The sequence below is a fragment of the Lissotriton vulgaris genome, chromosome 9 (assembly GCF_964263255.1).
Source record: "Lissotriton vulgaris chromosome 9, aLisVul1.2, whole genome shotgun sequence".
Classification (NCBI taxonomy): Eukaryota; Metazoa; Chordata; class Amphibia; order Caudata; family Salamandridae; genus Lissotriton; species Lissotriton vulgaris.
Window position 1 is genome coordinate 65251285 of NC_141697.1, and position 12879 is coordinate 65264163.

Below are 12879 nucleotides of genomic sequence, written 5' to 3' on the forward strand. Positions count from 1 at the left end.
CATTACTATAGTAGTTCATTGAATTTAAGTTAACCACTTCAAATATGGATATGCTCTTTATCAAAAACCAGAATGTCACAGTGAATTTAGCCAGTGGCTGACATAAGCTGGCCCACTTTCCCATGCTGTAGGGGGTGGAAAAGGGTGAATGAAACAGCAACAGACCAGTGGTGGAAGAGGAAGGTCTGAAAGCTCCCATAAGTAAGTATTTATTACATGGGAGCCTGCAATCCCTGTATAAAAGCAGTCTCTAATTAGCTTATTAAAGGCCTGCGTGGCCTGTAATAAAGAAATGACATAGGCGCTCAACTGTGATTATTTATTACAGTTGAGTTCAGACAAAACAATACCTGCTGCCAGTTAAAGCCATCAGCAGAGGGGAAAGGCAGGTTACAGAGCCCAATTAAAGCAGAACTGTAAAAAAAAGGGAAAGAAAAGGTGGCTTTCCTTTCTTCTTGGTTTTCTAAACAGGGATAATAAGAAGGGAGATTTTTATGGCAAAATATTTATATTTCCACATTTTATATACATATTGTGAGCTACAGCATTATTCTTTTTAATTTACCTGTTTCTAATATAATTGCTTTTTGGTGTATTTAGTTTTTCACTGGAGATTCTAGTTTCATTCTTCCTGTTTAAAAGCACCAACACCAAGGATTTAATAGGTTTGTGGGAAAGGTGATTGTATGACCATGCATTATAACAAATAAAGTACCCCCTGCAATACATTAGAAGGATATTGCAAGTCACCCTGGTGTTCTGTAACCTTATAAAGGAACTTGGCCTTTGGCCTCGTTCCTCTATATGCTCCCAGAACTCCTCAGTGACTTGCAATATCCTTATAACGTACGGCAGGGAGTCCCTTAGTCCTATACATCATACATTTAATTTTTGTAAAATCAAAAGGTCTTGGCTAATGCCGAACCTACAAAAGTGTGACAGTTACTGTCTCCTCCTCCCATTGGCTCATTCTGCTTGACTAGAAAAGTAGACCGACAAATAACTAAAAAAGAACCTGAATCACATCTAAAAAAAAGTACAAATACCAAGCAGCACTTGGATACCTTTTGGTTAAATGCTGAACAAACAATATATACTAACAAAGAGCCTCTTTCTGAGCATTCATATTAATAAAGCAGTTCCTGCTGTGTAAAGGACTGGATAAGTTGCGGTCCCATCTAACCTTGACTTCTTCTGCTGTCCTGCAGTCCTTCCTGTACCTAGCCTGGTATACAACCATGTCTATCCTCGGCCATTACAACAACTTCTTCTTCGCTGCTCATCTGCTGGACATTGCCATGGGTTTCAAGACGCTGAGAACCATCCTGTCTTCTGTGACTCACAATGGCAAACAGGTGAGTGGGTCTGGGCTTCACCCCTCCTTTCAGTTGAATGACGTATGAACTCAGTGGCAGTATCACCCGACACAGCTCTAGAAGTCCATTGACCCACGGCGCGCTCTTGAACTTGGGAGAGAATGTTTGTCTCTATTGAACTAGCACTTTTATGATAAATGTTCGATCTGAAAGGACTAGTATATAAAGCACAACTGTGTTACAATGGAGAGCACGTCCTGGCCAGCTGTACACAGAAGCACATAGTTATTTTAGAATGATTAAGATTCTGTTTTTCCATATGGTAACCAGCATCCCTAAATATTCCATTGGAAGACAGTGCTATGCAATCAAAGTCCAGGCTTGCAGCTGTTAATGTTGTGATTGGTCTAATACCAGCATCCCTAAATATTCCATCGGAGAACAGAGCCATGCAGTTCAGGCTTGCAGCTGTTAATGTTGTGATTGGTCTAATACCTGCATCCCTAAATATTCCATTGGAAGACAGTGTTATGCAATCAAAGCCCAGGCTTGCAGCTGTTAATGTTGTGATTGGTCTAATACCTGCATCCCTAAATATTCCATTGGAAGACAGTGCTATGCAATCAAAGTCCAGCTGTTAATGTCGCAATTGGTCGGATACCTGGCGTGAAAGCATTCTTCTATATTGGTTAGAGTTCTGACAAGAGTACGAGGCCAGAGTTGAATAACCTTTTCTAGTTAGTGACAGTTTTCTGAGGTAATGATGGAGTAATATGATGTAATCAGAACCTGTGATTTTAATCACTGTGAGTGTATGTGCAGTAATATATTTAGGTTAGAACAATGTGCAGAAGTCCAGGTTCAGCTTCGAAGACCTAACTTACGTCATACATTATTCTCATGTCAATCACTGGCACTAGGCTGTCATCATGACAGTGCTCCTCTTGACTAATGTGTGTTCGTCTTCCAGTTGGCGCTGACAGTAGGACTCTTGGCAGTCGTCGTGTACCTATACACTGTGGTAGCCTTCAACTTCTTCCGCAAGTTCTACAATAAGAGCGAGGACGAGGACTCACCAGACATGAAATGCGACGACATGATGACGGTAGGAGAAGCTGTAACGCAAATAAATGAAAACATTTATCTCAATGTGAATTATTGAACCTGCCCAAAAAACGAGGCAGTCCAATAATTGTGCTCCACGTACTGGTAGGTTATCTAGGATCTGTGATGCCACGTTAGGTGAAGCAATCCACAAGCAGGGGACTCTGTTTCACTCTAGAAGTCTATGCATCTCTGTACCCGTACATGTGACATAAATGCATCTTGCTGACTACACGCTTTGACCAAATTAGGAATTAAACCAGGTGTAACATTTGTCTTTGTGAGATGTATGTGATCCTCTTTTACATAAACTATAAGTCTTTGATGCTTTATGGGATGTATGTAATCCCATGTAACATAATCTACAGGTAAGAACCGAGTTGCTTGCTCCCTGGTGTTACGAACAAACACTGCCAAGGCATATACTCACCTACCGGACCATATTTATAATTTTTCACGCAGTGCAATGCAATAAGACACTTTGCTGTGTAAAAGGGAACGGTCAGAAATGCGCCATATTTAACATTATACGGGACATTCCTGTCCTTTCCTGGTGCTGGCGCACTTTTGACTGCCAAGTGCCAATGCAGGCGCACTCTTGTATCGTGGTGCAAGGGCGCCTGCGTTGTAGGCAGGATTGTTTTTGTGCAGGAAGAGATACCTTCCTGCACAAAACAATCCTGAGAGGCATATTCCTCTTTCTATGTGTGCTGCAGAATGCAGCGCACGCAGAAAAGGGAAAAACGATGAGAAATAAAGATATTTCTCCTCATTATGTCTGACCTGGGGAAGCGCAGCATTTTGACACATTACCAGGTTTACCAGCTACGGTAAATCCAGGAATGCAACAAAATCCATGGGTGTTTGCGTGTGAATACCAACGTAAACCCCACTGCCTAACAAGGATTTATCCCCTTCGCTGCGGGGGATATTCCCCCGCTGTGCTGGGGAGAGGGGGGCGGGCACAGCGCTCCCATGCTCATGACGAGCTGAGCTCGTCACAGGTGCATTGGCACCCGTGGAACGCTCAGCACAGCAGGGGAATTCTCCCCGCACCTGAGCGTTCCACAGGCCATGACGAGCTGAGCTCGTCATGAGCACCGGAGCGCCGTGGCTCATGACGAGCTGAGCTCGTCATGAGTACCGAAAAGGCTAGACAATTGCTAATAGTCACTGATATGCCAACAAAAGCCTCATAGTGCCCCAAGGAAAAACACACACGAGTATACAAAAATATTTCTAAACAAATCAGGGTAGAAAAAAACAAACAATCACTTTTTTATGAATATGTTATCTGAAATGTATTATATCAAATCAAAAACCAACCATATTAATGTTGGATGGATGATTATAGAATAAAACAAAATAACAATATAACAAAATACCCAGGCGCAACAAACACCCTACACAGAACTCACAGTCAAACCCAATAGCAAACGTATTCATTCACACATGCCACGGGATCAATCATGCCTAGGGATTTCACAAGATAACCTCTTATAGAACCCCCCTCTACCACAGTGTATAGCACTTGGTGAATACAACATGTACAATGGTGAAACAAATGATGTGAACACAGTATATGTTTCATTGCTTAAGATAACAGATTACTACAATTTAATTCAATTCATGAAGCTTTATTCGGTACATGTAAAATGACCATAAAAGCACAGAGAAAAAGAAAAATACATAATACAAATATTACAGGGTTCAGAATTCAAATCAGTAAAAAGATTCAATAAGAATACATACAAATTCCTAAAATAGCATACTTTTACGTGCATTAATAGACTAATTTAAAAAAGTGGCAATATAAAATAAGATAACAGATTACTGCAATTCATTTGGTACAATTTTGTTGATATCCAAAATCAAGAGCTCAGAGGGGAGACAGGAGAAACAGTGAAACTCCAGCGCCGACCCACGTTTTGGTGTATGACCCCAATGTTGGGTCTCACCTTCTTCAGGGCGCAAACATAGGGAGATGAAAAATGAAAGAAGAAGCGCCTAGGTTTTGAGACAAACTGTTGATGACTTGAAGGGGATATCACTGTAAAGCCCCAAGGTGTGCGGTAGGGCAGGTTTATCAACAAAATGCGCTAAATGAGATATGCAGGTATTGGTGTTATAATGAGATGCGGCCAAATGGAGGCCTTCCACAAAGAAATAGCATTCACTGAAGAAAGTACCTCCTCAGGGCAGAAGTATAAATGGCTGCGGGAGGAAGGAACCTTATCCACATGCTCCAAAATACAAGAGCCTAATATGGCACCGTCAGGAGCCATCCTGTTATCCCGAGCGACGCTGCTGCCTGGACTCTAATGACATGGAACCTATATTGGGGTCATAATAGGCTTGTATATTGTACCATTTGGCCGCATCTCATGGGGTATTTATGCCACCCTTGTAAATATGGGGCAGTGTCAAAATCAATGGGTGTTGCGGTGGTATGCCCACAGCTACACCCATTGACCTCTCCTTGCAGGCTAAGTATAGAATGAAAGGGTGCCTTATTTAAAAGGCGGTGTTAACCCAAGTTAAGTGGCTTAACACTGCCTTGTAAATAAGGCGAAGCCTTTATCACCACCACAATGTCTTTAAAAGTGATGTTGTGGTGGCAATAGGGGCTTCTATATCTGCCCTTTGGTGCTGTCGCAAAGCCATGCAGAGTGGTGAAATGTAGTGATTAAGTATTTTACTCCAGCGCAAAATGTTTTTATCACTGGAAAGTAGTTCGTAAAGTACAGCAAATAGCGCTTTGCGCAGTTTTGCTCTACTTTGTATCAAGAGGGTCTCCCATGGGTATTTCCACGCTACCACCAGTGGCTTTTAACGCAGCACCCTATTTACTAAAATTGATAGCCACAGCTGTGCATCTAAAAGTATTACTCCCTCGAGATATTGCTGTTATTTCTCCTAAGTTTTCTCCCTTTCCACATGTGTTGTAAAGCACAGCACACATCCAATTCGTGAAAAGTTTTAAAATGTGTCTAAGCATAGTATTTGGTACTAGAAGGCCGCGTATTTGTGTGCCAGCGCTGGGAAGAGAAAAGTGCCGCCTTATCTTAGATATGGCTCCGGAGTGCTCTCCCTCCCGTAGCACTATATAGCCGAGAAACTTTGGGTGCTGTTCTGTCTTACCCTATATTTTAGTAAATATTTCCCTAAGTCTGATCATATAATGCGTCAGAAAACCCCAGCACACCACACGCATCCAGGACTCAAAAGCATACCGCATGCCAATCCTAGACGCAGTATTCGCCACGATCCACGTGATCGACACACCATCCACAATTTGGTTTGACCTCTTGACGGTCTGCAACTTGTAGAGAAGGACCCAAGATTTGAAATGTACAGAATGTTCAGGTTTTATTGGTATTGAGGCCCTATAGGAGACTTACCTTACCCATTAGCCATAATGCGAATGTATTCCCCTTCCAATTATTTGCATTGACTGTAATCCCTTTTCGTTCCATTCGAATTCATGTTCTCTTGTACTGTGCAATGTTGGCTTCTCCAGTGGAGGGGTGAGGGGAGATAAATCACAATCAAAATACAGTGATGATGCTGCTGTGAATAAGGCTGGATGGGGAGCTTGGGCTGTGTCACCTGGATTCTGCAGCACGAGGCAGAACTGACTCCGCAGTTGCATTCGTGCAATTGTGATCTTACCCTTTCATTTTCTTTCTCCTTGCAGTGTTACCTCTTCCACATGTACGTGGGCGTCCGAGCTGGGGGTGGTATTGGCGATGAGATTGAAGACCCGGCTGGCGATCCCTACGAGATGTACCGCATCGTTTTCGACATCACCTTCTTCTTCTTTGTGATCGTCATTCTGTTGGCCATCATCCAGGGTAGGTGCCAGCCCTGATGTCCTGACAGATGTGCTGGCCTCTAGGGAGACGAGCTGATTTCCCCATAGATCAGCCAGCCAGCCAGCCTGGCAGCCCGCCCGCACCTTAGAGTGATGGCATCTCTAGTACTAAAATGTAACAGGTGATAATTGCACACGATTCATTATCTTAGTAATGAACACTGCAGGAAAGGTCATATTTTGCATTGATTTTGCTATTAAAAATATTGGCGGAAATGTGTTCTAGAGCTCCATTCATATTATAATTAAGGCTTCCAGTTTTCCTTTTTTTTTTACAGATAAACACAAACAGAAAACAATGTGTTTATTTTTGAAGGCAAAACAATACAGAGAATGGTGCTTCTTGTGAGAGACTCTCGAAGCTGTCTTTCATGAATTCCAGACAACAGCTGAGCATATAGACAGCATGGGAAATTAAACCACAGAAGGAGGTTTCCTTGAATACAGGCATATCTTAACATATATTTGTAATATAACGCTAATATGTACCTGTGAGTGTAGTGTTTTGTTATACGTGGCTGCTTAGTTTGCTAAAACATGAGCATTCATATATGAGTGCAAGTCGCAGACTTAAATAAACATGGAAATAATCAATTGTATGGCTCCATTTATACTCAGAACAAAAAATAAGTATGTTCCCCGCAGGGAATTACAACAGGGTCGTTACAACGACTGCGTTGTAATTCCGCACACCATTACCCCGCAAGTCTTAACAACGACTTGCGGAAGGGAGGCACTGGATGTTGGAATAGTATAATTTACTATTTCAACCACAGACTGTGCGTCAGGGGCGCAACACCCCTTGAACTCACCAGGCTTCAGCCCGCCCCATCGTGTGTGGCAGCCCGGGATGAGACAGATCCAGGGCACACACAGAGCCGCACCCGAACGTCTCACAGGTCTTTAAAAGACCATTTGAATGTTAATTAGGCCTTGCTGTTGTTTCACCCCTTGTTGGAGGCCCTGCAGCTACACTCTGCCTACTGATCAAAGGTTCAGCTCCCCCCCCAAAATATTTTCTTAGCCTCCCCCGAAATTTGGCTCTAGTTGCACCTCTGATGTGCGTACAGGAGGGAAGTTGTTGGATTTTAAATCCAACACCGTCTCCCCCTCCGCAAGTCGTTGTTCCGACTTGCGGACTAATGGTATACAGAATTTAAACGCGGTCGTTGTAACAACCGCGTTGTAATTTCCCAGCGGGGAAAAAGTTTTGTGGTAAACGTTGTTTACCACTGTGAGAATAGGGACTGTGGGAGTTCCCTTCTCATCCTCACTGCAAGCCTTAAATGGGGCTCCTGGGAGGGTTCCCCTCTCAATTTGTCTTTTGGCTCTTTGCTCCCTCCCACTGGCTGCTCGATGTACCTGCCTTATTGTTAACTGGAAAATGAAATACAAGCACAAATACCCCTAAAAGGGTGTGGACGAACTCTTAATGTGTGTTGGCATAGCTTCTGTGAACTTTGGAGCAGACACACTTGAAGGGAAGATTTCGCTCCCACCACTCAGGGGGGGAATGTCCATTGTGCCCCACAATAAACTGAATTTAGCACAAGAATGGGGCACATGTATCAAATATTTGATCCTTTGCAAAACCTCTTCTGCGTAAAGTGGCAGGCTGTGCTGGGGTGGGTGAGTATAGAAATGTATTGTATCAAAGGGCTTCGCTAGTGACAACTGATTTTGTGACTCACGGTGCACAACACTGCTCATGGTGCACACACTGCTAACCCTGCCATGCACAGGAAAAAAGGGGATTCACATGACATGTTATTTGCAAGGAAGCTATCAAGGGCTTCTGACCACTCCAGGAGTTGCAAAGCATTGATGTTACCCACTGCCTTGTTAGTTGCACCTCATCGGGTATTAGCTTAGAGAAATCACCTACTCAAATCCCTTGTTGTGATCTGCCCCATTTTCACTGGCTGGCACTTGTGGGGTAGCGAATGTAGAGCTGAAGCGTTCACCGGCGGTACCTTCTTTAGAGCAGAGGAGCGTTGCCCCCCACACTGCTGCGCAGAAATTGAAAAATATTATGGTAATACAATTACTTTATTACCATTTTATTTTTTACTGTCTGCCAGCAAACAGTGTGGGTGCGGGGTCAGTGTGTCCCTGCTGCTGATTGGCAGCAGTGACGAGTGTCTACCTAAGTTTGCCTTGCACATGTTTGTTTGGTCAGCTACCTTTCTACGGCCAAACGAGCATGCGCAATTCAAACCTCTGCAACCAGCTGTCGTAGACAGCCAGGTTGGAGAGCAGGCGCAGGCCTACAGTGCCTTTTGGAGCGTAGAGCATGCCCGCTACAGCCAATCAAGATGCGTCCCTCTAACAGCATGGGTGAAGCGTAATGATTGGCTAAGGGAGTCGACTATTTGACCTTGCACTCGGTCTGGAACCAGGAACATCGAGGATGTGCTGTTTAAAGTGAATCGTTTTACTTTTTTTGTAAATTGTTTGTTTGCCCCCCCCCCCTATTCAATACGTCACAAACCGCCACTATGATGCCCGCATGTAAATCTGTCATTAACTTGCTGCCTCCGAAGCGAGTCGCTCTCGGTATTAGCAGCGCACTACTTAATGTTGCACGTCTGCACGCCCCGTGTTGTGACAGGAGAATGCTGGTGGACACGTAGCAGTATCACAAGTTCTTTTGTGTATTTACCTTAGATGTTGTTACCGCGCTGCCCCACTAGTTTATCATTGAGAGCTGCCGCCACTTCATTTGCAGCTGGTGGCAATATTTGCAGACCGAAACCTAACTTGAGCTGGCGAGCCAATACATTACCAGCGCGAGCCGAGCCAGGGGGCCTTACCAAGGGCCTGACTCGGCTTTTAGAGCCGTGTACGAACCAAGCCCTGAAAATGTTTGCCGTCGAAATCATACAACACGCATCAAGTAAAATATGACAAAGTTTCTTCAAAATTCAAACAAAAAAGCGTATTTCTTTATTATGTGGACATTTTGACCTAATACCTCACGTTCTAGTGCTGCTCTCAAAAGTAATTATTAAAAATTATAGTTTTTACACATTTGAAATAACACAATTTGGTTAAGCGGACAAGCAACAGTTAATACAGGTTTTTTGGTTACACTTTTTAGAAATGATCCTCTAAATGGGCATCTATTTGTCTCTCGTTTAATCTCAAATGTTAAAGCTTTGGTTTTACCTCTTTGTGCTTGAGGGTTGTGCAAGGGTGGCAGGCAGAAGCCACATGAAAGCTCGACTTGTTATGGGCTCGGGGTTGCAACGAGATCTTGGCCTGATCCAGAGCGAGGCTTCAGGCTCGAGCTTTCAGTAGCTCACCTGCTTCTAATCCTAACTCCTGAATATTGAAGAGGCAGGATTTCTGAAAATCCTTTGTCAGACTCGACCCGGTGTAACAGTCTTTTTTGGCACCCATGGCCTCCTTCTCCAAGAATTCCCTCACTACCATACTCCAACAGTGCACCTCATCTCTCCATAGCCTCTCTGACATACATTTTTAGGTCTCGCCTGTCGATGCGCATGCGCATCGAGCAAGGCGAGAGTATTGCGAGTTATCCACTCTTTATCTACACTGCAAGGAATCGTGGCGATTCCTTGCAGTGCCCGTGACTTTTAAGGTCAATGCGCATGCGCATTAAGCTTATGCGCATGCGCATTGACCTTAAAAGTCACGGGCGCGTGCATGTCCCCTCTCCGCCCCCTCCCCCGTTCCGCCCCCTCCCCTTCCCGCCGTGTCGCATTTCTCCTCCCCCCTCCCCTCTCTTCCCTCCGGCTTGTTTGTTGATTTGACCCGCTCCGCCCCCTCCCCTTCCCGCCGTCTCGCATTTCTCCTCCCCCCTCCCCTCTCTTCCCTCCGGCTTCTTTTTTTGTTTATTTTACCCGCCGTGTCTCCGATCCTTTCGCTTGTTTTTTTTTAGATAGACAAAGAGCAGCGTATTATCTCTGGCCTCACTTCCTAGCGTCCGTGTGTGCTCACTGTTCAGCTCTGGTATACAGGGGCCCGAGCAGCGGCCCGCACCACGTCCTCTGCTGTGCTCTGTTAGTAAGGGGATCCTCCCCAATGTGTGTACTCGCTGCCTCTGCCCCTCCCCAAGTGTCGAGGCTGCTGAGTCCAGTCCAAAGGCGCCACGATTTCTCTCCGGCCTGTAAGCTCCCTCATGCAACTCAGGTGAGCCATGACCTTCGGTCATCTAGCCTGGTGGCCTCACATGCTGCCATTCGCTCCAAGATAGCAGAACGGGGATTAGACAGAGGCGGAGGTGCAACACAATAGGACTGCACTGCACCAGGCTACCATCCTGGGAGAGCCAGCCTGAAGCAGGACGTCGCCGCCAGTGCGCTCCTTCGTTGGATATGGCCACCGCTGGGTCTGCTCAGGCTGTTTTGCCGCTGCATAGAGTTTTCTCGCCAGATGCCAGCAGTCAGTCCCTCACCCTCAACCCCTCACCCTCAACCCCTCAACCCCAACCCCTCAACCCCAACCCCTCACCCTCAACCCCTCACCCTCAACCCCTCACCCTCACTCTCACTCACTCTCACTCACCCTCACTCACCCTCACTCACCCTCACTCACCCTCAACCCCTCACTCACCCTCACTCTCACTCATCCTCACTCACCCTCAACCCCTCACCCTCACTCACCCTCACTCACCCTCACCCTCACTCACCCTCAACCCCTCACCTCACTCACCCTCAACCCCTCACTCACTCACCCTCACTCACCCTCACTCACCCTCAACCCCTCACCTCACTCACCCTCACTCACCCTCAGTCACCCTCACCCTCACTCACCCTCACCCTCACTCACTCTCACTCACCCTCACTCTCACTCACCCTCAACCCCTCACCCTCACTCACCCTCACTCACCCTCACCCTCACTCACCCTCACTCACCCTCACTCACCCTCACTCACCCTCACCCTCACTCACTCTCACTCACCCTCACTCACCCTCACTCTCACTCACCCTCAACCCCTCACCCTCACTCACCCTCACCCACCCTCACCCTCACTCACCCTCAACCCCTCACCCTCACTCACCCTCACCCACCCTCACTCACCCTCAACCCCTCACCCTCACTCACCCTCACTCACCCTCACTCACCCTCACTCACCCTCACTCACCCTCAACCCCTCACTCACCCTCACTCTCACTCATCCTCACTCACCCTCAACCCCTCACCCTCACTCACCCTCAACCCCTCACCCTAACTCACCCTCACCCTCACTCACCCTCAACCCCTCACTCACCCTCTCACCCTCAACCCCTCAACATCAACCCCTCACCCTCACTCACCCTCACCCTCACTCACCCTCACCCTCACTCACCCTCACTCACCCTCACCCTCACCTACCCTCACTCACCCTCACCCTCACTCACCCTCACTCACCCTCACCCTCACTCACCCTCACTCACCCTCACCCTCCCTCACTCACCCTCACCCTCACCCTCACTCACCCTCACTCACCCTCACTCACCCTCACCCTCACTCACTCTCACTCACCCTCACTCACCCTCACTCTCACTCACCCTCAACCCCTCACCCTCACTCACCCTCACCCACCCTCACCCTCACTCACCCTCACTCACCCTCAACCCCTCACCCTCACACAGTGCAATAGGTCTCGGAGCATTTGAGTTAGAGCTTTTAGAAATGTTTATGGCTTTTTTTTTTAATTCTTTAGCATTGGCTACAGGAAACAAAAATGCTAAAGATTTACAAAAAAACCCATAAACAATTCTAAAAGCACTAACTCTAATGCTGCGAGACCTATTGCATTTCCAATGCTTGTTTTTATAGTGCTGCTACTCAGTTCACTGACACTGATCTGAATAGTATACGTTCTATGCAGCAGGCACATTAACCCACCACACTACTTTGGGATGTGTGCAAACTGGTACTAGACAAAATGTTGATCTCCCTCCAGCAGTAACATTAATCACCAGAGTTATTGCGACATTTTTATTGTTGCCTGAAAACTGCTGGACCCCAAGCTTTTAAACCAATCATTATTTTTAAACAAGACGCCCCCCACCAAAGCGGGTGCCAGGTGCAGCTGCACCGGTCGCACCGTCCTAAAGCCGGCCCTGGTCGGATTCTTTGTATTGATCTCGCTTGATACATTTTCCCCATAATAACAAAATGGCCTGGCTGCACTGCAGATGTTGGACAAACACTGAACTGGGAAGTGGCCTGGCTGGGATTCTTATTTTTATAATTTTTTTATTAAGAAAAGTAATACAAATGAAGGATTAGAAAATTTAAGCACGTCATTGTCAACAACGTTTTCTTGTGTTTCTAGGGCGATAATATTACTGAAACATTGCGCACATATAAGCATTCAGGCTCACTGTTCCCCTCCGAGTCTTGGCCTCGCCCCCACAGACGCTTCTTCCTGCCTGCGTCACAGAGGGCGGGGCCACGCACGTTTAACGTTCACTTTAACATGATTCTGTTGTGGGTGACGTACCACGTCCTGCACGCCCGATTTACTCCTTTCTCTCTTCTTTTGTCAGGTTTAATTATCGATGCGTTTGGAGAGCTGAGAGACCAGCAAGAGCAAGTCAGAGAAGATATGGAGGTACAGTGAAATTAAAG

At 46.1% G+C, this 12879-nt stretch overlaps 1 protein-coding gene across 5 annotated transcripts in view; it reads left to right on the forward strand.

Moving 5' to 3' along the window:
* Positions 1–12879, forward strand: part of RYR3 (ryanodine receptor 3) — a 1864151-nt gene that overhangs the window by 1769889 nt on the left and 81383 nt on the right. For all 5 annotated transcript variants that reach the window (XM_086937034.1, XM_086937032.1, XM_086937031.1 and 2 more), the window contains 4 exons: positions 1209–1355; positions 2287–2421; positions 6118–6274; positions 12798–12862. In XM_086937034.1, the coding sequence (XP_086793160.1) occupies positions 1209–1355; positions 2287–2421; positions 6118–6274; positions 12798–12862 (504 nt within the window). The remainder of the gene's footprint in view (positions 1–1208; positions 1356–2286; positions 2422–6117; positions 6275–12797; positions 12863–12879) is intronic.